This window comes from Mastomys coucha, unplaced genomic scaffold (genome assembly GCF_008632895.1).
Source record: "Mastomys coucha isolate ucsf_1 unplaced genomic scaffold, UCSF_Mcou_1 pScaffold8, whole genome shotgun sequence".
Classification (NCBI taxonomy): domain Eukaryota; kingdom Metazoa; phylum Chordata; class Mammalia; order Rodentia; family Muridae; genus Mastomys; species Mastomys coucha.
The window spans coordinates 5,151,777-5,178,120 of record NW_022196914.1 but is presented as its reverse complement, the minus strand read 5'-3'; the positions used below and the strand labels follow the sequence as shown (position 1 = coordinate 5,178,120).

Here is a 26,344-nt window from a genome sequence, read left to right as displayed (position 1 = left end):
GCCCTCCCTGTTGAGGTATTCTTATGCTAATTCTCTGGTTCTTGCTGGAGGCAGGCAGAGGGGAATCTCGACCTAACACTTTCAGCTAATGTCTTAGAGTGAGAGAAACCTTTCAATTACTCTCTAGTACTTAAAACATTAAACTAGGATAGTTGGAAACATTGGTGAAGGTCAGAAAGCAATGTCCGAATTTTCTCTTGCTAGCTGTAAAAAAATGATATCTTGGTGAGTTCCTAGCACACTAATACGAGGACATATCTGGGCCACCTCTGAGTTTGGTGTACCAGGCGACAATGCGGAGGCAGGAGACTGACTTTCCTTGAAGTTTACGCCTCAGATTCTGCCATCACGCAAAGTGTGCGTGGCACAAAGGCTTCCTTAGAACCTCTTCCTTGATGAGTGAGACCATAGGGTGGTTCCGAAGGTGCCTTGGCTGGGCTTCTAACCTGATAGGGCAAAGCCAGAAGCCATTGGATTTGCACAAAGGGTTTAGGACATGTTTCTTTCTGTAAATGGAATTTGTGCTGAGATTTCTAGCGGATTATAAATTTGCAGCCTAGGAAAGGCAGAGAGGGGCCTTCACCCATTAAATGCTAATTGTGCTGCAATTCTCAATTTTGAGCTCAGTTGATTCTTAGAGGCTTCAGCCAGACTCCAGAATGAGGGAGGCTTCTCTTCCTACATCCCCATAATTTTCCTCTAAACTTCCTCACAGAGAGCATACAATGGGACCAGTCTAAAATGACGGGAAAGCAATTCCCTGGGAGGGGAAGGGGCAAAGGTGCAAACAGAAGCAAGGGAGGGAGCAGTGGGTGGTGACTTCCAGGTGCTGTAGAGCCCTCAATACATCCAGTTTGATGCCATCAGAGGGAGGTATCGATGATGTCCTACTTTAGATGTTAAAGGGGTCCCTCTGGGCATCATGTTATTGGGGAAGCCAAGTAGAAATAGAAAAACCAGCTGAAAGCAGTCCAGGCAAAGAGGAGCGTTCATAGCTAAAGCCTTTATTTATTTAGATAGATAGATAGATAGATAGATAGATAGATAGATAGATAGATAGATAGATAGATAGAATACATAGATAGATATAGATATACTTGTATGTATGTGAGTTATATATATTATATACATAATATTTATAATATATATTGTGTATATATATATATATATATATATACATATATTAAAGCATAGGAGGTTAAGGGCATGTCCAGCATCATGGAGTATGGTAAAGGCAGAGCTGGGCCATTTTTAAAGTATTCTCTGTGAATGCTACTACACACTAGAAGCAGTGTATATAGTAAGGTCCATAGACTACTGCAGGTTCGAGAGACCCGGACTAACCTCAGTGTGTAACTGCCCAGGACCTGAGACTTCTTTCTAAGCAACAAAACAAAGCAAAACAGATTTCCTTTGGGCATTCTAGCTTCTCTAGTGCCTTCCTTAAAGCTTATTGCACTGTGAGGAATGACCCCAGAAGGCCTTCGTCTGCCAATCCATTCAATGCAAGGGTTTGTGGGTAAAAAAGAAGTTTAGCAAGATGTTGCTATTCCAAATCCCAGCATTCACCACAAGCTAAATGCAGTGACCTGGTCGTAACCAACTACATCTCGCCCTCTTTCATTTTTTGTGTTTTCCATGATTTTATCAGTTGACATATTAGCAAGTTCTTAACACTTTTAACTTTTTGTGTGTATTTAGCCTTTAAAAACAAGTCCATTTTGTCTTGGTTTAGAACATGATAGGTTATCAGTCTTCCAAGACGGTGTTCGTGTACACTCTGCAGGGAGAAGCTGAACACCTGCTGAATCCCTACTTCATTTTCATAAGTAAGAACCAGTCTTTAAGCAAAAATTCACCACTGTTCTTAGGATCCAACCACACAGTGAATTTTCACCACCTTAAATATCTCAGTTAAGACATTTCTAGATTCCAGATGTCATATTTCAGCAAGAATGATGGAAGATTGCAGGCTAAGCATGAGCATGATGACATCTGTGTTTCTATGTCACCAAGCTACAAATTTGAATAAGCATGTTTTGGCTCTAAGAGAGTTATTCTGACTTCTGTGGTCATTTTTGTAGACTAGCCAACAATAAAGAAGTTCCCTTTTACACTGACATTCTGGTAGCCACCATAGAGCTTTGTGTTCCATAAAGCTCTGGAACCTTCAGGCAGTGTCTAAGTGTCCACTGACAGACATCAGTTTCTCAAGGACTCTGCTGCTGGACTGAAGGAAGCCAGCTCAGCTCATCAGAGCTCATCAGAAGACCTCACCTGGCTGCCCCTTGCTGGTAGGAATGATGAGAGGTCAGTCAGAAACCTGTGCATCAGACTGGGTTTCAGAGATGTGGGATTTTTGTATTGTTTTGTTTTATTTTCCTTTTTCATTGCTGGGATAAAAATAATCAGGAGACAGAAGATCTTAACTGCTCATAAAAGGAAGAAAGAAAGAAGGAAAGAAAGAAAGAAAGAGAAAGAGAGAGAGAGAGAAAGAAAGAGAGAAAGAAGAGAAAGAGAAAGAGAAGGAAAGAGAGAGAAAGAAAGGAAGGAAGGAGAAAAGAGAGGAGAGGAGAGGAAAAGAAAAAAGGAGAGAGAAGAGAAGAGAAGGGAAGGGAAGGGAAAGGAAGAGAGGAGAGAAAAAGGCAGCTTTCTCGTTCAGAGCATTTCCTTATGATCTGGTGCTGATAGCAGCCAACCTACAACTGGAACTGGACAGGAGCAGAAAACTGAAGAAAAATGCCTTTGCTTCTCACTGAACATATGAGCGTGAGGGGTGCTTCCTTAAACGAAGGCATCTTAGCACCTTTCTCCCACGTAAGCACTAGAACTTGTTAGAGTTGGTTAACCTGAACAGTCTGTTTACCCCTGAATGTTCTGCTCTGAAAGAGAACTAAAGGCCAGTCAAGTATAGTGTGATAACTTAGGCTCCTTAACCACGCAGTGTGACTTGAGCAGGCCAAGTACAGACAGTGAGTGAGAGATTGAAGCTGTGCAGTGGACAGCCTGGGTGCCGTGGCCCCTTCAGCTGCTCACTGCAGGTCTTTGGCAGACCGCTTCACCCTCTCTAATCCCACCAAAGCACCACTGCTTACCAGCTGTGAGGTGTTGGCACTTGACCTGCCTGCTCTTGTTCTTTCTGATGTATATACAAACAGTCCTGGCCTCAACAGTATCTGTGAGGCAACATGCTTATGAGACCTTGCTCCCACAGTAAGAGCCAGAGGGGATGGAGGACACCAGGAGAATAAGGCCCTCTGAATCAACTAATCAGGGCACATAAGTAAGAACTTACAAAGACTGAAGCAACATGCAGAAGAACTGCATGGGTCTGCACCAGGTCCTCTGCGTTTCCTTCCTTCCCTTCTTCAGCAGGACTCCCCAAACTCCGTCTAATGTTTTGCTGCAGGTCTCTGCATCTGTTTCCATAAGTTGCTGGATGGAGCCTCTCTGATGGCAATTGGGTGAGGCACCAATATCTGAGTATAGTATCATTAGGGGTCATTTCATTGACTTTTTTTTTCCTATTCATGTTTGGCTCTATTCTAGGTCTCTGGGCTATACAGTCTCTGGGTCCTGGCAATGTCAGGGGTAGGATCCCTCTCATGGCGTGGAGCTCAAGCTGAACCAGGGACCAGTTGTTGGTTGGCCACTCCCACAATTTCTGGGCCACTTTTACCCCAGCACATTTTGTAGGCAGGATAAATTGTAAGTCAAAGATCTTGTGGCTATGTTGGGGTCCCTTTTACCTCCACTGGAAGTCTTGAATCGTTATAAGAGATGGCTGTGTTGGACCCCTTATGTCCCATTGCTAGGAGTCTTAGCTCTGGTCACCCTCATAGATTCCTGGGAATTTCCATTGCCCTGGGTTTCTAGCTCATTCTAGAGATGCCATTCCAGTTGTCTCTCCCAGAACTCTCTCCCGGTCCTTCCCTGACCTGATCTCTCCTGTTCTCATCCCCATCCCACCCCCATCCAGTCCCTCCCTCCATCTACATGCCATGTCTGTTCTATTTCCCCTTTACATTGAAATTCATGAGTTCCTCTTACCTTTGACACCCCCACCCCCGGCTACTTATCTTCTCTGGGTCTGTGGATTGTAGCATGGCTGTCCTTTACAGCTACTCACAAGTGAGTTCATACCATGCTTAAGACAGGCTATTTTATTTAAATAAATTCATTTAGTTACTTAAACTATTCCTTAAGGGGAAGACAAGGTGGAACATGTCTGTGATCTTAGCACATGGGAGACTGAGACAATAGAATCACAAGTTCAGGCCCAGCCTTGCCTACATAGCAGGTCTGAGCTACCTAGCAACATGGTCTTAAAAAAGAGAGAGAGAGAGAAAGAGAAAAAGCAGATGAATAGATCAGTGTTTCACAGTGTCCTGGGTGCTCTTGTGGCATCTCATCTTGTGGCAATCCAACATTACCGAAGGCTGTGAGCAATATGCTACTTAAAGATACTGAGAACCAGGGGGATAAGTTTGTCTGAACTACCCTTAGACCCAGCCTACAAAGACGCATTTGCCTTGGAGGGACTCTTACCAACATAGAGAAGGAAAAGTATTGCCTTGTGTTCAAAGGCTTCCAGGTTAGCCACTTATCAGCTTTTGAAGCTCAAGCATGTTAACTGACTTCTTAGCATCGTTTTATTGATTTTTAAATAGACATGTTAATATCTGCCTAATAAAGTTGTGATGAGGGCTAAAGACTACCACTTACACATAATAAGGGCTCAGTAAATATCCCCTTCCTCCATATAAGCTTCTCTTTCCCAGTTGTAGAAATGGCTCACTTGGAGAAGCAGGGATAGTAAACCCAAAACCTTATCCAGGACAAATCTCATTCAAAGTGTCTCCATCCTACCAGCTTCACTCTTCAAAGCATCAGTCCCAAAGCTATTGAATGCTTACAAATGAAGCTACTTCACCTCTGCTGCTCCCACACAAAGACAGCAAGGGCTTTTAGATACAGATTGTAGGGCTAAGGTCCTAGTTCACAGTGCATACCTAGCATGTGGGAGGCCCCAACTAAATAAATCCCCAGCAATAGAGGAGGAGGGAGATTCTTTTCCAATGAGATTTTTAAAAGGCCTCATATCACAGAGATAAGTGTACATCCATATTTGTTGCTGTAATATTTTCAATAGCCAGTAAATGGAAATGGGACCAATCTAGATGTCTATCAGCAACAGATGAATAAAAACAAATAGAGTACATATACATAATGGGACTACATTCATCCATAAAGAAAAATGAAATTATATTTTCAGGAAAATGGATGGGAATGAAATTATGCTAGATTCAGAAAAACAAATTCCATGTTTTTCTCTTCTGTGAAGCTGAGGGGTGTGTGTGTATATGTGTATGTGTGTGTGTGTGTGTGTGTGTGTGTGTCTGTGTGTGTGTGTCTGTGTGTGTGCTTACACTGTGAATCTAGAGATCATGAAACTAGAAAAGGAATCAGGAGAGAAAGGAAGAGATCTTCAGAGTCGAGAAGGGAGAAGAGAGGGAAATGGATTTCATATATAAGAAAGCAGAAGGCAAAGCCGGGCGGTGGTGGCGCACGCCTATAATCCCAGCACTTGGGAGGCAGAGGCAGGCAAATTTCTGAGTTCGAGGCCAGCCTGGTCTACAGAGTGAGTTCCAGGACAGCCAGGGCTACACAGAAAAATCCTGTCTCAAAAAAAAAAAAAAAAAAAAAAAAAAAAAAAAAAAAAAAAAAAAAAAAAGCAGAAGGCAGTGACACCGAGAGGAACTGGCCAGGGCAGGGCTGGAGGTGCAGAGCAGGTAGTGAAGGAAATGATAGTATGTGTGAAAGTGTCAAAATGAACCTGTTACTCTGGATGCTAACCCACAAAGAAACTGAGACACACTCTAGAGGAGCTGATGTCCAGGCTGCACCACCCAGCAGGACAGTCTGTTGGCTATAAGGAGAAACATAGTGTCTTGGTCAGGGTTTGTATTCCTGCATAAAACATCATGACCAAGGAGCAAGTTGGGGAGGAAACTTGCTCAGTTTACTTCCACGTTGCTGTTCATCACCAAAGGAAGTCAGGACTGGAGATCAAGCAGGTCTGGAAGCAGGAGCGGATGCAGAGGCCATGGAGGGATGTGGCTTACTGGCTTGCTTCCCCTGGCTTGCTCAGCTTGCTCTTTTATAGAACCCAAGTCTACCAGCCCAGGGATGGCACCACCCACAATGGGCCCTCCCCCTTTGATCACTAATTGAGAAAATACTCCACAGCTGGGTCTCATGGAGGCATTCCCTCCAGAGAGGCTCCTTTCTCTGTGATAACTCCAGCTTGTGTCAAGTTGACACACAAAACCTGCCAGTACACGTAGGATATCACTTCTTGAGACATTGTCTCTCTGGGTGTCTTTCTGTAAACTGTTCAATAGCTACTAGGCTGTTAGGAGAATGAAGGGACTTTGTCAGTTGCACACTGCCTGTATATGAAATTATGTACCAGAACATTCTAGAAATAGACTCACCATGGACCACTAATGGAGTTTATCATAAGAGGCAGGAAGTGTTAGAGATGAGGGGAAACATGAACCCTGAGCAGAAACGCCATGGCCTTAGGTCCCAGCTCTGCCACCTGGGTATACTTGACTTTGGACAAATTTCACATTCACTGAGATCAGGTTTCTCCACCAGTAAACTGTGAGATAGCATCTGCATCCTGCCGTTGTTGTGAGATTAAATTGCTAAGAGGAGTAAAGTACTGGCGATGCCTGACTTACAGTAAGAGGAACCTCAGGGAACCTCAGTTCTTCTTACTTAAGTGGTAGAGCCAACTCAGGCAGCTTCTGCTCCCAGCTGTCTGTATTTTCCAAATCTGTTTTCCTCTCTTGCCTATTATTCTTACATTTCCTGAGACCTTGGTCAACAGGATTTTCTAGTCACATACATCAAGGTGCTTTTTGATAGCCGTGGTTGTTGAGACCCAAGAACTGAAATTGGAGTTGCCATAGCAGTTGAAATGAACTTTGTGTTCCATTTCTTAAGACAGAGAAGCCATTTCATAAGAAATTGGGAAAGTTTAGTTTCCGTAAGGACTTCTTGCATTCCCAGGGAAACCTTGGGTTCACTCCTCCCCTTTCCCGCCCCTGACCTCTGGCTTTTTAAAAATACTTCAATATTAGGTATTTTATTTTCTCCATAATTTACTCTGGCTTTTTAAAAAGTGAAATCTCAACACAAGGCAAATGTTTGAAGATATTTGGAATATTGAAATGGCTAAATTCCCTTGGGCAAAGAAAGTAAGTTGGAGAGAAAGGAGAGGGAGTAAATGTATTTGAAACTGGGATTAATTTCTGGATGTCAGCAGGTATCATGACTCATTTAGTTTGTGTATAAATTTACCATTCTGAAAGAACATTTTGAAGTTTCTAGACTGAGGGAAAGCTAAGGAGAGAATCACTTTCCCTTCTCTCTACCTATTTACTCCTCAACAAGTTTTCAACAGGAAATTTGTGGGAAAAAAAATTTTGCTCATTTTGAAGTCTTTTCTTGCCAGCGACTAGCGAGTATGTACAGTATAGTTGCCAAGGTAATGTCAAGACCAGGCTGCTAGAGAAACAATGTGGTATGTCCAGACAGGGAGATGCTGAGGCAGATTAACAATATGAGCACCAGGGGTTTTTGGTTTTTTGTTTTTAAATTGGAAAGTTTAATTGTTTTTTTATAAGGGGTTATGCAGTTCTACCATCTGTTCTTCTGGAACGTTCTTGTGAGGCCTTTCTTTCCATTTTCATCCTGCTCAGGACCATTTGATTTGTTTCCAAATTACACCCTAGTCTTCATATTTACACCAAGTCAGGTCAAAACGGACCCCACTGCAGTCAAGTTAGATAAAGACATTTTTCATTTACTCAGCCCAGATAGCCTTTTTTTTTTTCTTCAAATGCTACTGGAAGGCCTGGACTCAACAAACCCTTCCACGTAATGACTGCAAAGACAGATACATCCCTTGCTCCCAATGCTGTGTAAACATTTGCTGCCTAAGTAAATTACTCGTGTCGAACTTGAGTAACCACCCGCCAGATACTTGCTCATTTTTCAGAGGCTGTTGCCTTAGTTTTAAAAGACTCATTTCCCCCTTCTCTCTCTGTCTCTTTTTGTCCCTGCAGGAACAATCCTTGGATTTGCCCTCCGACCATATAAAATGAGCTACCGGGAGGTCAAGTACTTCTCGTTTCCCGGGGAGCTTCTGATGAGGATGCTACAGATGTTGGTCTTACCCCTGATCATCTCCAGTCTCGTCACAGGTACCTGTCATGGACAGATTTTGCTGTGTGTTTCCTTTTGCTTTCTTTCTTTTTTCTTTTTTAAAAGTGTGCTTATTGCAAAAGAATGCTTAGACAAGTCAACGCTTTAGGTTTCTGCTGGATGCATGCTCTGTTCTTGAAAAAAAAAATTAAGAAAAAGTCCCTTGGGAATGATGGAAAGGATGCTTTACTAATGCATGAATGATTATGAACTCTCGTATTCTTACCAATCACAAGAGGAAATGGATTTAAACAGCCACGTAATCTGGTCTGCCTCACCGTGAACGAGGTGCCCTGCTGAACACCCACACAGACAGCCTTTCTCTGACCACAGTGATGTAGTTGACAACAGCGTACAACAGGTCTGTTTTCTCACCCTCTTATCCCACCCAGATAACATCTGGTTGGACAGCCTATTAGCTATTGATGCAAGAATGCTTGTTCTCAGAGCCACCAGGACATGAGCGGGAGCCTTCTTGGAAGCCTCATCAAGAGGTAATGCCACAACACACTCACCGACTCCGCTGCCACCAACACTTATCTTTTCCTGGTGTACCCGCATGATTTCATTTCCTTCTCCAGTTTCCCCATCCACCCCCACTGCCTTTTTATACTGGTGGGAGAATGGGGAGGAGGGTGGGAGATATCCCCACTGGCTACTCTGCCCACCCACACTTTGATTTTTAACCCGCGGAAGCTTCTTGGGATAGGATCTCTCTAGTGTGGCAGTAAGGCAGCAGCTTACTGGTGGAAGAGTCATTAGCTGTATGGTTGACACTTATAGACGGAGCAAGAAGTTGCAGGAAAAAAAATCCCTTCCCGCCCACTCTTCTCTTCCTCCACAGCATATCTCTGACTTGGAGAATTTCCATAAACATTTCCCCAGCAGGATGTTTTCTGAGTTTATAGCTAAAGCCCCAGACCTCAGGTACTACTGACCCCGGCCTGTTTTTCTATCTGTGGTCACTGTCCTTGGGCACCTCTGTGTAAGGCATCTCTCTCTGTCTTCCCATGGGTTTTCTTTTATCTTTCTTTTTTTTCTTTTTTTTTTCTTTTTTCTTTTTTTTTCTTTTTTTGGTTTTTTCAAGACAGGGTTTCTCTGTGTAGTCCTGGCTGTCATGGAGCTCACTCTGTAGACCAGGCTGGCCTCGAACTCAGAAATCCCATGGGTTTTCAAAGAGAGAATCTTTCAAGCGTTCGGTGTAACAAGAACTTCACAGAACTAGTGAAAGGTCATAAGGCAGCGTTCAGACTACCTCATGCCTTAGAGGGCTAGCCATTACATGCACGGAAACTATGCCAGAGTGCTCCTTGGTGCCCTGCAGATCTGAGCTGGCTTTCCACTTGTCCAGGGCCTTAAACAAGTAACTGCATGTCCACAACCTCAGAGCGGAGGATAAACGGCACACAGACCAGTCCTCTCATCCTTTGGGGTACCTGTTTACAAAACTGGGCTGGTCAGTTGTTGACTGGGGGTTATCATAGAAGTTACAATTCTTACTACAAATGCCTTATTAAATGTTGGCATGGGACACATTTTCATTTTATTAACCATTTTTTCTCTAAAGGGGAGCTTTTTGCAGAAATCACTTATAGGTCAGAGCCCATATCCAACATTTTACCGAGTAAAACAGTGAGTCTCTCTACATCATCACTAGCAGCTAACTTCTAAGCTGAGTATATGTCTTCCTCTGGACACACTCTGAGTGTGCCCAGATTTCTTCCCACTGTCACTTCTACAGTGGAACCCCTGTTTGTGCTTTCTCACAACTGTGCTAAATGCCCTTTGAAGGGACACACACCCAGAAACCCCTTGTACAACACAGAGAAAAACATTGTTTCACTTTAGGAACAGCTTTAGTTGACCTCTCCCCTGAAGTAGAATTCCCTTGTGTTTCAGATACTTAATAACCAATTTTATTAAAGGAGCAAAAGAGCTTTGGTTGGATAATTTTTCAGACAAAAAAAGTTACACTGATCTGATCCCTTTCAGTGGTTAAAAGAAAGTTTTGGTCACACACTGGAGAAATTAGCAACACTTATATGGATGTTTTTTAAAAAGAGAGAAAGAGAGAGAATAGCAAGTTGCAAGCAACAATATAAAATGAATGCATAGCATAAACTAGTTGCAAGTTGGGAGTGGTCACGTGGAACCATTAAGGGAATTTTATCTTTTACTCAGGACTGGGTCAAGGAAAGGGCCCAGGGGCAGCGTTTAGCTGAGCCAACGATGTTTTAACCGTGTTTGTTTCCAAGGACACAGTAATTCAGATACTTACAATCAATTAAGATGATTGATTGACTCACCCAAGACTTCCCTTTGTAGTTTTAAACACAAAACATTCAGAAAGTGGGAACATAGAGGAGGGAATATTTGTAAATTACACAGACTCCCCCTCACACACACACCACTCCCACCCCCCACCCCCTACCCCACCCCTGGCTCCAGAGGATCCCTGGGTGTACTGGGAGATGTTACTGGGGAAGTGTGTTGCCCTGGGAGGTAACAAAGTAGGGCTCCATTATTCAAGAATGAAAAAAAAAAAGCAGTCCCCAAAGCTCCCAGTCATCAAGTGGGTGGCGTGTACACATGGAGATGACCTTTCAGGCTACTTTATGTTTTCTTACTTTGATAGTCATGGATACAGGGAAATATTTTTCTACAACAGGCGAGAGAACTGGGCTAAGTGAGATGATTAAGTGGATTGTGACTGCACTGTAGAATAATGTGACTGGAAAGTGGAGCAAGGAGGCTGTTGAGACTTGAGAAATATAAAACTAATCAGCTTCAACCAGTTGCCACTATGTGTCCACAAGAGCAAAGGATGGCCAGTGAATTCAAGAGAATTTAATTATCCAAGGTTTTAAGAGAGTTTCCCAAGTTTTCAGTTTTGATACAATTCACAAAACATGACAATGTAATCAACCAAACGACCTCAGTCAACCCTTGGAATACTAGTGTCAAAACACAGGCTTGGTTGTCAGCACTACTGCTTATGAGAAATGCCCCACTGGTTTTGGACCTCTATTATGCTTTTACTAGCTTTTATGTTGCCTGACTTATCCACCAGTTAATCCTAAACCAAACATAGTTCACCTCCAGTGGAATTCGATACCAGGCTCCATGTTCATTACTGTTAAACAAACAGTGATTGGGAAGGCCTTTCCTTCCATCTTCTGAGTGTGGTCCTAACTGTTCTATTTTGTAACAGACAAGAGCATCATAGTAAGAAACCAGAGGTCACAGGGCCATACAAGAAAATCTCCTGTGAGAAAATGTTTCATATCTTAGTTCTCTCAAGTTCAAAAGCTTGGGGTCTCTTGAATAAAATTATTATTGCATTCAGTTTTCAAAGATTCTAGAGAATTTCCCCTACACATAGAGGCACTGAAGTCATGCTTTATTTCTTAGTATTTGTTTCTTTGTTTGTTGTGTTCCAGTTATCAAAAGTTAGTGCCTTCTATATGCTGGGGCAAATACTGTCCCATTCTCCAACTGAGCTCCATTCCCAGACCAACTTAAAGAGCTCTGCAACAGATTCTTGTACTTGAAACACTTGTGTTTGTGAGCTGAGGCATTAAAGCTCCATGGGGCACATTCTTGTCCTGAGTTGAAATCCAGTCTTCCCAAACATTCCTGGTGTGTATTAGCATTCCAGAAGCTCCAGGGAGAATCTGGGAGGAAGCCCAATGGCTACATTTGTACTCAAGTACCTTCCCCCACCCACCCCCCTTTCTTTTCTTGAACAAGAATAGGTCTATGCCAACACCCCACACAATAAAACAAGGCTTTGGCACCATTTTCTATTGGTTTGGTCAGGATAAGCAGCCAAACTAGTTATTTCATGCCAGAAATATGAGTTGGTTTGGCGGGCTTAGCCTGATTTAATGCACAGGATAATAATTAAATGCCATGTCTGGTTATATTGAGTGGATGTAGCTATAGCCTTACTCCTGAATCTTTTTTTCAAAAATTGGTACTCTCTTGTGTTTTCATTCTAAGTGTGCATCCTGCAACCAGTCAGCACAGGAAGGCTTTCCTGTCAGCCCCAGTTTTCAGGAAGGGAAAGGCTTTCGGCAGACGGTCTCTCTGGAGCATAGTGTAAGTGAAAGAAATGAGGGAGGTGCATTAGGCAGGTTTTTGAGAGCAGCAGTTTGAAGCCTATGTTGAGGCATACCAGAGGTTGGATGACAAGACAGATGAAGCTCATCTTGTTACATTCATTCGTTCATACATTCATTCACTCACAGTTTTATTCTTGTCAAATATTCAGCTAGGCACTGGAGGTGCCTGAATGCAAAGAGAAAGTCCCTAAGTTGATGTACAGAGAAACTGGTTCTCTCCAAGTCCCAAAAGGAAGTGGCAGTTTGGTTGATTTAAAAAAATTTTTTTTGACAATTTCATGTGTATACAATGTACATAAATTATTTTGTAATGTATGTAATAATTATACATTTAAATCGCCCTCCCCTTGGTTCACTTTTTAGAACATTATTCCAAATCTGATTTTCTTCATTTGAGGCATCTCCCACCTGACAGTCAACTGCTCTAGAGTTTACCAGCAAAGATGTCATTCATACGCACCCTTAAACATATTTTTTAAGTTAACTCAATTTTTACATTGTTTCAAATCGCAAGAATGGAAAACCCCTGTCCTTTATCTTGTGAAAGAGATAATGAGTTACAATGTTACGACTTCCTGAATCAACACCGCTGCTGAGACGCTCCCGTCATAGGTTAGGAAGGAGAAGAGAGAGAGTTAGCAGTCCCTACGATGTTAAGGTATACTAACCTTGAGGGCTTTCTCTTACCCAAAGACTGGAAAGGTAATTTAACAGAACAGCTTTCTCACTTTCTGTCTGATTTCATATAGAAGAGGAAAGTGTTTCTCTTCCTCCAGAACCCTATATTTATCTCTCATTGGGAAATACTGATGTTGTTCACCCTTGCCTACAGTTTCCCTTCCAAATGATTGGCCAGCTTCTGCCCAGACATTTCCAGGAACAGGAGATCCTTGGAACTCACTTGTCCTTGTAAAACTAATGGTTCTCTTTGTACCCAAAGTAAAACAAGCAAAAATTTAAAGAACCAGAAAGACAAAATACTCACTTGCCTGTAATCCCCTTCCCCATGTGACAGGCACTCTTATGGTCAAATATTACTTAGACATTTTCCTTACAAATGCATGGACCAATCAATCCCGTGAGAGGTAAGACTTGACAATGTACAAAGCCAACAAGCCAGAATTGCCAGCAAAGGATTCTTCTGAGAAAATAATGGAAAAGAAAGTAGTAAACATTTCGCCTCAAAGTATAGCCCTCTGGCTTCAAAATAATGACACTTCACAACCAACTAAAATTTTGTCATTTAACACAAGTAATCAGAAACAAAAACCTGAGCTAGACAATTCTTAATTCTTGGGCTTTTGAAACACATGTTGAGTGAGTGCCTGCAAAAATGAGAGCCAGGGTCAGTTAAGGGAAATTTAATATTTTGAACTATTGGTTTGCCAAGTATCTGGCATGTATCTAAGGCTGATTTGAATACTCTGGGCATTTATGGACAAGAACTCAAGGCAGGCTACTCATCTCCATTAGTTGGAATAAAAGGTACCACTCTAAAGAGAGGGGCATGTTTAGGCTTTGCTCTCATTTTTTGTAACGCAGAGAGTGGGGTGCATGTGCTCGATTGGCGGTAGCTGTTGACAGCAAAAACAGCAACAGCGAGGGCTGTCCACTCTTTGCCCACGTGGAAACACAACAGCGACAACAGAGGAGAACTCAAGCTTGTGGGCTGTGGCTTCCACAAGCCTCCTTTGTCTATGATTCTTGCAGTGACCACTCTCCCATTAAAATAAATTAAATAACCTGGAAAGTTAATCCACAAACAGCATGGAGCCAAAGAGAATTCCTCCCTCACCACTGGAGGTGATGGGTTTCTGCCCTGCAACATGAGATTCGATTTCCTTGATCACAACTGCATAATTCCAAATATTATTGTTGGTTATACAACTTCCCGGTCTTCCCTGAGAAACTCAGCCCGTGTAGGGCACCCTGGATTCCACTGGGACTAAGCAGAGCTCCTACAGCAGTATCTTCCTGTCTCACCTCTTGGGGCAAACTCAACCTCTACTTTAACATCCAAGTCTAACTCATGGAGACTCAAGGAGTCGGCCATAAAGATGCTCCATCTGAAGTCTACAAGCTGTTCCTATGCCATCTCCTAGAAGCTGTTCACAAATGTGGGAAAGAAGGCTGAACAATTCCTACCGGGAGAAAGAAGTCCTAGGGTATGGTAAGAAGAGCCCATCCAAGGAACTAGGCAACCTCCCAGTTTCTTGCATCAGATATAAAAGAGCTGAGAGCAATGTTTATGCACAGGAGTTTAGGGATAGTCATCAAAATCTGGTTGTCACAGAACCATATTTTTCCAGCGTGACAACTTCCCTCAATAAGCAGTTACGAAGGCTTTGAATATGCCAAGTATTTTATTGCCAGGACCTAAGAATACCCAAGTGAAGAAAGCAAAGACCCTGTCCTCCAAGAATTCTTAGTCTGGTTTATGGTGATTAATTCATAATTGGTATGAATTACCATACCAACATAGTTGGTATGTTACGGAGGGTAACAGAGACAGGTAGAGTAACCCTAGTTGGGGACATTGTGGAGGAGGCTCAGAGCTTCCTATACCAATTATGACAGTCAAGACAATTCCCCACAGATATGTCCACAAGTCAACATGACGTACACAGTCCCTCACCGAGGCTCTCTTACTGGATGATGCTTGGTTGTATCAAGTTGCCGATGGAAACTAACCATCATAACTATCTTAGGTCCTCTGACATCCAGAGCTCACGACTTGAGAAGACTCACTGTCCCATTCAGCTCCATCACACCCCTTGGAGATTGCACTCAGCCCCAAATCACTCTTCCCACAAGAGTTTTCTAATTACCTGGTCAAAAATGGGACCACGTTTGCTTAATAGTTTTCAAGGTGGTTCTACTGTGGATTTAAGGGTGAGAGTTACCATGCTATAGTTTCTGTAGAATTGTCCTCTGGTTTTCAGACCTAGAGTCCCCAGTGTTGCCATTCAGTTCCATCCCTAATTAGTTCAGTTGCTCCCTCTTCCAAGAAACCATCCTTGGTTTTCTCCCACCTCTGCTCTAGCAGGTTCTATTTCATAGTTACTGTTACACCATCTGCCTCCTGTTCTCTCAAAGGCTTCGGGAGAGTGCTGTGTATTTGCCTTGTCTGTTCGTTGCATTGCCTAACAATTTCTTGGCAAGGCAAACAGGACCCTTGACAGACTTCCCAAGCCTCTGTGCCAGCCTTGTGGTCCACTGCCCCTCCGCCCCCGACAGTTTCCTCTTTCTATGTTTTAATGCCCTCAGCACTTCACTCTTCCTCCTCGGGTGCTTCACCCTTTGACACGACTTCTTCCACAGCCCCATTGAAGTCCCTCGACTCCTCCAAGATCCAACTTAGCCTTCAGACCTGGCACAAAGTTGTCCTGGCTGGATCTTCTCCCTGGAGTAGCTATGGTAGTTAAGGAAATGAGTTAAGGCCATCAAAGCAAATACACTAGGCTTAGTTTTGGAGTCTAGTGCAGACAAGTGCAAGTGAAGGCACTTCATTTAGTTGTTCAAATACCTTGTATGTTTGAAATGATGGATTAAAAAAACAGATAACCTGAATTTACTAACATTGGATGGTTTCTAGTTGAACTGCACTTTGAACACATTGTTTTAAGGACATGCTACATACAAGCTGGTCTGTCATTATCTTAGGGCCGATCACATCAGAATATAGTGGAGAAATTTTCAAAATTGAAATGTAGGCATCAATATTCAAAACAAACCCCTGATGTCAGCATTTCTAAACCCCACACTGAGTATTTATGAAAAAAATGGAGGCAGTAATAGCTCCTATGTTATATTTCTCTCTTGGTTCCTTTTCACTTGAGACTATCTTGAAACCTAATGATTAGCTATCATATTCATGCCTTTGGTTTGAACCCACCAAAAAAGCCAAACTTTAAAGTAGCAATGCCTAAGCAAAAACTAAGTGCATAACATTGTTGTGGAAACCATTAAAATGTTTATATCATTTTATCATCACCGGGAGGTGATGATGCATACCTTGAATCCTAACACTTGGGAGGCAGAGGAAGGCAGATCTCTATGAGTTCAAAGCCAGCCTGTTCTATAGAGCAGGTTCCAGGACTTCTAGGATAGCCAAGGTTACACAGAGAAAACCTATCTCAAAAAAACAAAAACAAAGCAATGTTTTTATATTGAATTCTATATGAAGTATTTACTGGAGGAATGTGTAACTCCTATGCAGTACGGGAACAAAGCTTTGTTTTCCATGGATGTAAAGCTATTAAGTCTAAGAACGACTGGCCATCTCAGACTTTCCAATAGCATTGAGGTGTGACGCCTCAGAGCTGCTGAGTTCCTTTCCGTTAGTATTCAGAAAAACTAGAAGCATGGAGGGATGAAGAAAATGTTATCATGAAGAAAACTCTTAATAGTGAAACAATTTGATCTACTACCTTTACTCTATTATTTTTCCTCCTCTGAAGTGGGCACAGGGTGTCAATTGGTTTTACTTGAAATAATCTGCATATACTTTATGGAGCACAGGTGTTCTGTAGGGACATGTCTTGCAGCCACTATATAACTTATCATTAAATAAGCATCTGATCTTTAGGGAATGAGATCAGGTGCTTGGAAGTGCCCCAGACATCTATCCAGTGGACACATCTTCCTTATAGGACAGATGTGACTGTGTCAAAGTGTGTCAGACCTTCTGTTAGTAGAACATTCTTTGTTGCTAAAATTGTCATCTATATGGTTTTGCCCTATTCCTTAAATGATAGAAACTTACTTCATGGTTGAAAACCAAGTTACTTCATTTATATGAGTCCTCTAAAATTTCTTCTTAGTATCAACAGCCTTCGATTTTTTTTATTGCACATATTTTTTAGATTTGTTAGAAAAGCATTCACATACATACAATTTATTGGCACATACAAGTGAAAGTCTGCAGTGTAGTGGCCTTTACTATGTTTACAAAGTTGCATAGTCATCATGACAATTAATTTTAGAGCATTTTCATTACCTCAGAAAGAAACTGTACTCCTTGGCTATCATCCCCAAATTCCTCCATTTACCTCAATGTTAAACACACATTAATCGATGTTCACTCTTCATATGTCCACAGGTCACATAACAGTGTAGACATACCTGCAGTACGTGCTCCTTTGTGATTGGCTTCTTCACGTTAGCATGTTTTCAAGCCCATTCACATTCTTTTCACACATCGCTATTTTGGTCCTTTTTATAGCAGGTTGATAGTTTGTCGACAGATATACCATACTGAGTTTTCAGTTCATCAGTGGACATTTGAATCGTTCTCATTTTTGTTTTGCATTATGTAGTTTTAGCTATTATAAAGAAGGCTGCTATGCTGTATGTACAGACACATCATTTTCTCCTATAGCATTATTGTGCTTTATAGTGCCTTTCCTTGGCCTTTTAAAAAAAAATTCAGAGCAGTTTTTTAAACAGCTACACTATTGCCTGGCGGTCGTGGTGCATGCCTTTAATCCCAGCACTTGGGAGGCAGAGGCAGGCGGATTTCTGAGTTCAAGGCCAGCCTGGTCTACAGAGTGAGTTCCAGGACAGCCAGGGCCACACAGAGAAACCCTGTCTCGAAAACAAACAAACAAAAGAAAAGAAAAGAAAACAGCTGCACTATTTTATCCACCAACAGTAGGACAGTTCTGTCATTTCCACTTTCTTGCCAATGCTTGTTTGGAACTATCAGTTTGTTGACATATATATATATTTATCAAAGCCAGTACAAAATAGTGTCTCCCTGTGGTTTACTTTGGGTTTTTCTGATGATGACATTGAATATCTTTCCCTGTGCTGTTAACTCTCCCTTGGAGGAAAACCCTACAGATCCCTGCTGTGTAGTACTGGATTGTATGTTCTTTGTATATTAAAATCATAGTTTTAAAAAAAAACCCAGACACTAAATAATAATAGCAATTACTATGTGTATAATTTGTCATATGATGGTCACGATTATTCTTGAGAATTCTTTTAGTTAATGCTGCATGTGAACTCTCATAAATACTGAATACCAAACATAATAGAAAGGAGAAAATGCTTGCAAAAGTTAGCAGTTTTATGCTAATCTGTGCTTACTTTTGAATTAAAATGTAGCTCTTCCTTTAGAAAAGTAACTGGATGACTTTGTCTAATAGAGTGATATGTGATTTAAACTGCATTCTGTTCATCTAAAGCGCAGGGAGACTTTTGCTTTTATGTGGTTTCTGCTTTAGATGAAACCGAGACACCTGTAGACAGTCGTCTTAGTACATGGACACTTTGCAGAGCTCCTTTACATATAGATTCTACATTTGTCAATTGTGTACTTTTACATTAGAATACAGTATGTATTCTAATACATACTGTATTTACTTGTTTTTTTGGGGGTATTTTTGTTGTTGTTGTTGTTGATTTTTGAGACAACAACAATACAGGGTTTCTCTATATAGCCCTGGCTGTCCTGGAACTCACTCTGTAGACCAGACTGGCCTCAAACTCAGAAATCCGCCTGCCTCTTCCTCTCAAGTGCTGGGATCAAAGGCATGCGCCACCACTGCCCGGCATGTATTTGCTTCTTTAGTTACAATTAATACAAACGAATTTAATTTTTAAATTATGCTTGTAACACAACAGTTTGAATAAACTTTACTGAGCAGTGTGCCTTAAAAAGGCCAAGGAGGATAATTGTGTTATATGACTTTATACAATTAAAATTTAAAAGCCCCAACCCTAGACAAAGAACCATAGGCAACTAGAGAGTGCTGAGAGAAGGGAAAACATCCTTCCTCGGGGAAATACCCCTCTAATTGGTTATTCAATGCCAAGTAGTGAGACCGGAAATCATATGCAAGTCACATTATACAGACTGAGCAGTTTGTGTTTATTTATGCAGATGTGAGTGCGTGCGTGCGTGTATGTGTGTGTGTGTGTGTGTGTGTGTGTGTGTGTGTGTGCATGTTGAGTGTGTGGGTATGTGCATATGTGTGTGAGTGTGTGTGTGAGAGTGTGTGTATGCATGTGTGAGTGTGTGTGTGCATATGTGTGTGTGAGTGTATGTGAGTGTGTGTGAGAGTGTGTGTGTATGCATGTGTGAGTGTGTGTATATGTGTGTATGTGTGTGTATGTGAGAGTATGTGTGAGTGTGTGTGTATGCATGTGTGAGTGTGTGTGTGTATGTGCGTGTGTGTGTGTGTGTATGCGAGAATGTGTGTATGTGTATGCATGTATGAGTGTGTGTGTATGTGAGTGTGTGTGTGTGGGTGTGTGTAACAAAGAAAAAGAAGCCATGGATTTGAGAAAGAACAAGAAAGCACATGGGAAGGATTGGGGGAGGAAAGGGAAAATGATGTAACTACATTTTAATATCAAAAATAAAGAAAGTTAAAGGCTGATCTAATTTAAATATAAGCTTCATTGGCATATATTTATTGTATGTGGTGATGGGTTTCATAAACACATTTTTATACCAATCATCATGTTCTTTGACCCTACTGCCCCATCCTCCCCTTACCCTCACCCCCTGCTATTGCCATTGACTCCCCCAGACTTGCGGCTAGCCTCATGATATGTACACATTTGAACTGTGTTGGCCTTTTTAAATCTTCATTGGAAGGATGTCTGCTCAGATTCCTTGTCCACTTTTAGTCACATTGCCTCCCTATTATTAAACTGTAATCATTTCTTTCTATGTTAAAATTTCACTTTAAAAATTGACTACATGGGGCTGGAGAGATGGCTCAGTGGGTAAGAGAACCGGTTGCTCTTCCAGAGGTCCTGAGTTCAATTCCCAGCAAGCACATGGTGGCTCACAACCATCTATAAAGGGATCGGATACACTCTTCTGGCATGCAGGTGTGCATGCAGACAGAGCACTCATACATTTAAAAAAAAATTGAATACACTAGATTACATTACTCTATGCAAAGGGGCAGGGGCATACCTATAAGCAATCTATGATCCACACATGAGAAAAAGCACAGTGTCTGCCTTTCTGAGTCTGGCTTGTTTTGCTTAATACGATCGTCTCCATCCAGTTACACCTGTCTTCCAGCAAGCAACAAACATAATTTGATTCTTCTTAATTTTTTCTCAGGCTTGCTTGCTTGCTTTCTGACAGTATCTCACTATGTAACCCCAGCTGGCCTGGAACTCACTTTGTGGGGAAGGTCCGTCTCAATACTCACAGACATCAGCCTGTTTCTGCCTCCCAAGTCCTGGGGTTAAAGGCAAGCACCATCACACTTGGCAATTTTAATTTTGTGACTGAACAAAACTCCAAGGATATTCTAAATGCTTCGTACTAGCCTATCCACATAACCTACTACAGTTTATTTTGTTACTACTGTTTCTGTGTCTTATTTAGTTTTTAATGTTTTGCAAAAGCTTCCAAAGCTCTTCACTTGCTACTTTGTGTTAGACAGCTTTCCCCCGTCTGGTTTTGCTTTCTGAGATGAATCATTCAAATACTTGAGTTATCTAGAACAAGAAGTGTTGGAGGCAATGATCAGCTAGCTGTCTCTTAAGACATTCTCCAGCTGCCCCTGTAACTGACCTAAGGAGGTGGTTGGGGTCAGAGTAAGTGTTGGGACAGGCACAAACTTCAGCATAAAACCCACTGGATTATACATACAGGAGTTGCCACCAAGGAATGTGGATGCTAAGACCAGAGTGCTGATAGGAATCTCATTGGTATGAAGTGGATTTCACAGGCTGCCTGGTCTCCTGGTACAGCTCAACTTACAAAATGACTGTGTTGCTGCAAGTTGCTTGGATCTTTGAAAATAGATTGAATTGATAATCTGCAAAATTCTGTTTCTGACGAGTTAAAACTTAAAGTTTGTTGTTTTCAATTCAGAAAGTACACACTTGTTTTCTGTAGGTTTGTTTTAAGAGTCCGCCAGAAAAGATCCTCAAGTTGTGTTCTTCCAGCATCTTTCTCTTTCAAAAGCATAAATAACACTTCAAATCCATATTTTATACTGTGCACCTTAGATGGATGAACTCCAAAACCCTGTTTGTATGTGTGTGCATGTGTGTATGCATGCACATGTGTGTGCTACTGTTTGTGTGTACATGTGGAGAGCAGATGTCAATATCAGGTATCTTCCTCCCTTTTTAAATTATTTATTCTATTTTTGAGGTTATAATATAATTCATCATTTCCCTCGTTCCTCCTGCCTCTCATATACCCCTTCCTTGCTGCCTTTCAAATTCAGGGCCCCCTTTTCATTAGTTGCTTGTTACATACATATATGTATAGACATGTATATTTCTAAACACATAAATACAACGCTGTTCTGTCTGCATAATGTTACCTATCTATATGGCTTGGGGTTGACCATTGGTAGTGGATAACCAGTGTGCTCTTCCCTGAGGAAGACTATTTTTGCCTGCTGTCTGCATTCCCAAGTTGACTGTAGTTCTTTGTGTAGGGTTGAGGCCTCCTGTAGGCTTCCTCCATCGTTTTAACATGGCTTTGGGCACTTCGTGCTGGAGCAGTCATGTGGCTGAGGTTTTATGGGTGTAGCTTCTGACATTACTAGGAGATGCAATCTTACAGCAACTTTTTAATTTTCTGACTCTGGCAATCTTCCCACACCCTCTTATAAAATGATCCCTAGCCTTTGTTTGAGAGTTGCTTTGTAGATGTGTCCATTGAGACTGGGCTCCACAACTCTGCATTTTGATTGGTTGTAGGTACCTCATGTCCATGCCTGGTGCCCACAGAGGTGTGAGATCACCTGAAACTGGAGTTATGGATAGTTGTGACCTGTGGTATGGGTACTGGGAACCAAACTCAGGTCTCTGCAAGAGCAACATATGCTCTTAACCACTGAGAAATTTATCCAGTTCCATATTCTCTCTCTCTCTCTTTCTCTCTCTCTCTCTCTCTCTCTCTCTCTCTCTCTCTGTGTGTGTGTGTGTGTGTATGTGTGTGTGTGTGTGTGTGTGTGTCTCTCTCTCTGAGTGAGATTTAGGGTAGTTCTAGAGGTGCCTTGAAGATTTGATACAGTAAAACTAAGAGCCGCTAGGGTTGAAGAAAAAAAGGGTTTGGGACCACACACACACAGCGAGGTTTCTGATAAGATTCCTTGAAAAATGTTGATTAGCTGCAAGGGAGAAAGGCCTTTAAGCATATGCCATGAACTGTGTTAGAAATCTTGATTCTCAGTTACCAAAAAAGAGGCTTCAACCATGCTCTGGGGTGAGGAGGCCCTCCCTCCCTCTCCCTTCTCTCTTTTTCTATCCTGCCTCTCAAAGTCAATCATTCTTCAGTATTGACTTCAGTTGATGACAAGATGCTGTAGTGTTTGTACATAACCTACATGATCCTCCTCATTGTAGATTATAATAACCATGGTAGACTTAATATTTAAGTACTGTTAAGGCATGGAGACTTTTGTGAAAGTTTGTACATGTCCAGGACAAACGAAAGTGTTTTCCAAATGTTTTCTATATGTGATTGGTTGAATCCACAGGTATGAAATTCATAGATATGGAAGCTTGACTATGATGCATGTGTAGATTACTACTAAACTCACTCCAGAAAACACCCCAGAAGAGTCCCTAGTAAAATTGAAATGTAAGCAACTAAATGATCTTTAAAGAAACAGAGCTATGCCAGTAAGGGAAAATGAAAGATGGTTGAGCCTTCCAAAGCTGGTGTCAAAGAGGGCCACACTGTCACCCTTAAACCCTCTGCTGGTGTAATTGCCAGAAACAAGATGGGCTATTAGTGAGACTAAGGAGGTACTGGGATGTTAAGAGCACTGACTGTATCTTGTATGTTTTCTGTGATGACAAGGGACGTCTGTTTTCCCTTAACAATTGGTTTCCTCTGTTTATTTTGCTGCTGCAGATTATCTTTTCTGTGTTGAATTCCACACAGGGACATAATAAAATACGAACCCTCAGAGAGAGAGAGAGAGAGAGAGAGAGAGAGAGAGAGAGAGAGAGAGAGAGAGAGAGAGAGAGAGAGAGAGAGAGAGAGAGAGAAGCAGAGAGGGAAACAAACTATCCCAAACCTTTCTGAAATCTGAATGTTAGACATTGTTTCACACTGTCCACCCGCCCGCTGTGGTTGGACAAAACCACACTCTGGTATGTGTATGGGCTTTGTTCTTCCACGCTGCGCCTTGCTTTTAGTGGCTCAGCACCAGTTGCCTCTCCAAGCACAAGAAGCTTGAAGGCAGGGAAGTAGCTCTGCTTTGAGCTTTGCAGTCAGCCTGGACCTGAAACTTGCACCCGTGGCTGGGCACCCAGCAAGACTGTGTGTACAGTGGTTCCTTAGGATGCCTCTCTTTCCTAGTGCAGCAGGGAGAGATACATCCCGGGATCACTTGGTGGCATCTAGAGGAGGGCATTCCACGCTTCCCCCAAGTCTCTGAAATATTTCTATTTCAACAGTGCCTAAAATTAACATTAAAAGAGCTACTTCTGAGGAAAAAAATATATAATTTGAATATATATATATATATATATATATATATATATATATAACAGAGCTCCATATATATGTATATATAACTTGAAACCCACAGGTGCAAGCCTACCTCAGTGGGGAACAGTGTGTGGTTGGCATGAGAGAGGCAGAGGGACTGGCAGGAATTTAAAAGCACTCTGTACTCGCCCACATTAATTGTGCTATTGAGGGATAGAACTGGCTCCATGGAATGTTTCTGGTTGAAATGATCTCCATTCCAAAGCCCTCGTGTCATTAGGCAGCCGCCCCCTGTCTATCTCTTCTAATAAAATACAGGGGCTAGGGAACATTATCTATTGTGAAATATGTTTTCATTTGTTTTCCCTTAATTACTCTATTAGAAACGTGTTCTCTCTCTCTCTCTCTCTCTCTCTCTCTCTCTCTCTCTCTCTCTCTCTCTCTCTCCCTCCTTCCCCACTTCAAATAAGAGTCAAAATTCGATCATTTTCCTCTTGAAATACCCTCTGGGTCCTGCAAGTTCTCAGCAAACACTCACTTTTGACCAGTTTCCAATTTCAGCCACATAGCATTCATGATCCAACCTCCTAAGATAAATTAAATGAAATAAATTGCCTATTTTCTGTGTACAAAGGGCAAAATTAGCTGCCATGAATTTCACTGGAACAAAGCATCTTTGATTCTTCCAAACAAATGTTTTTACTTTTGACATTCCATCAAGATATACTTAAATTCAGATGGGCTGTTCAATAAGGGGAGTATTTCCTTTGGCATCCAAAATCGCTCTAAACACTGACCAAAAGAAAGGAGGCAGGAGACCAAATGCATCCATGAAAGGAAAATTTTTGTTGGCAAGTGAGTTCTGCCTTCCTACCCACTGTAAACTTAAGTCAGAACCTGGTACGACAGTCCATACCTGTAATCCCAGGACATGGAAGAGAGAGGCAAGAGGATCAGGAGTTCAAGGCCAGCATGAAACCAAACCATCTTTAAAAACCAAGAAAGGGGAAATAAAGAGAAAGAGAGAGGAAAAGAGAGGGGAGGGGAGGAAAAGTCAGTAATTTTTCCAACGATGGTGATTTTGATCTCCAGAAAAAGAGATATTGGTATTCAACTGTAGGGCATTTGCTTAGTAAGAATCCAGACTCCAGAGATCTGTTTCATGTCATAACTAGAGTTGGTTTTGAGAGAAGGCATCAGTGCTATGATTATCATCATCTATAGCTGTTTCCTACATCCCAGTTTATTACAGTAACTCTGTAGCTTTCCTTTCATGCCAACATTGATTGGGAAAAGGCTTTGAAGCCCTGTTATTTGAATCATCAATATTTCCCTGCAGCTCTGCGGTTAGAAAGGCCTCACGTGACCATTTAAATGTTTCATTTGATGGAGGCATTGAATGGCATTAATCTGACTGTTTGGTTTGTGTGGGCTTGTGCTTCTTTGAGGACCAAGCACATAGAGATGCAGGGAATCGTGTTTTGTTCTTCTAGACACTTATACATTGAACTCCTTAAGTCTCACTGTCTCCTGGTGGGTGGAGGTGGGGCTTGGGAAGTAGCTCTGTGGTAGCACAGTACTTGTTTAGCACGCACAGAGTCCTGGGTTTGATCCCCAGCATAGCATAAAATGAGGCATGGTGGGATTATACACCTATAATCCCAGTGCTGTTTTATAGAGGCATTTAGGATTTAAAAAGAGGCATAAAAGGCAGGACTCCAGCCTTTCTGTAATTTGTTACCAGCTAAAAAGAAAGGTATTTCTGTCTTCTTCAAGAGCTTCTTCATTCTAACAGATTTGTTCTAAAATATCCCCTAGTGATGTTGAAAGGACAGGGTATAGTCCACTTTGAGAAAATGCCCTAATGAAAAGTCCAGATCAGTGTATCTCAAAGATGTGCCAGTCCCGAGACACTGACAGGATAGAACAGATCACTCTTCCTCTCAGCAGAGCAGTGCAACCGCTTGCTCTGTTCTGACTGTTGATGTGGAAGGAGGAGAACAAACTATGCAAACTTAGATCTTGAAGATTCTGAAAGTTACTCTAATATCCCCCATAACACATTTCTTCCTCTCAGCACTCTGCTGAGATCTGCCTCTTCAAGTCAAGCTCTCAGAGAATAATGAGCTATAGAACATTCCTTCCCAGACTACTTTAATGTACTTAGAAGTTTCAGGAGGATTGGATCTATTAGTGTCTTACTGTGTTGCTCCAGTTAGTCTGGAACCTACTATGTAGACCAGGCTGGCCATAGACTCACAGCCCACCATGCCCACATGCCCAGTCTCTCTCTTTCTCTCTCTCTCTCCCTCTCCCTCTCTCTTTCTGCCTCTCCTCCTTTCATGTATATGTGTGTTTTTTTTAAAAAAGAATATAAACATGTAGAAGTCCCCTATTTTAGACTTTTAAAGAAAAAAGAGAACTATAGAAAAGTTTGTTTAGAAAAAGGAAGAAGAGAAAGGGGAGGAGGAGGAGGAGGAGGAGGAGGAAGAGAAGGAGAAGGAGA

General features: G+C 41.8%; 1 protein-coding gene across 2 annotated transcripts in view; it reads left to right on the top strand.

The window, feature by feature from the left end:
- The window catches only part of Slc1a3 (solute carrier family 1 member 3), a 77,861-nt gene that overhangs the window by 15,636 nt on the left and 35,881 nt on the right, over window positions 1–26,344 (top strand). The window contains exons 3-4 of one of the 2 annotated variants that reach the window (XM_031360530.1): window positions 8,139–8,276; window positions 8,670–8,771. Coding sequence is in view for 1 of the 2 variants with exons in the window: in XM_031360529.1 (XP_031216389.1) it covers window positions 8,139–8,276 (138 nt within the window). In the remaining variant the exon portion in view is untranslated. The remainder of the gene's footprint in view (window positions 1–8,138; window positions 8,277–8,669; window positions 8,772–26,344) is intronic. The other variant, XM_031360529.1, reaches the window with a different exon arrangement.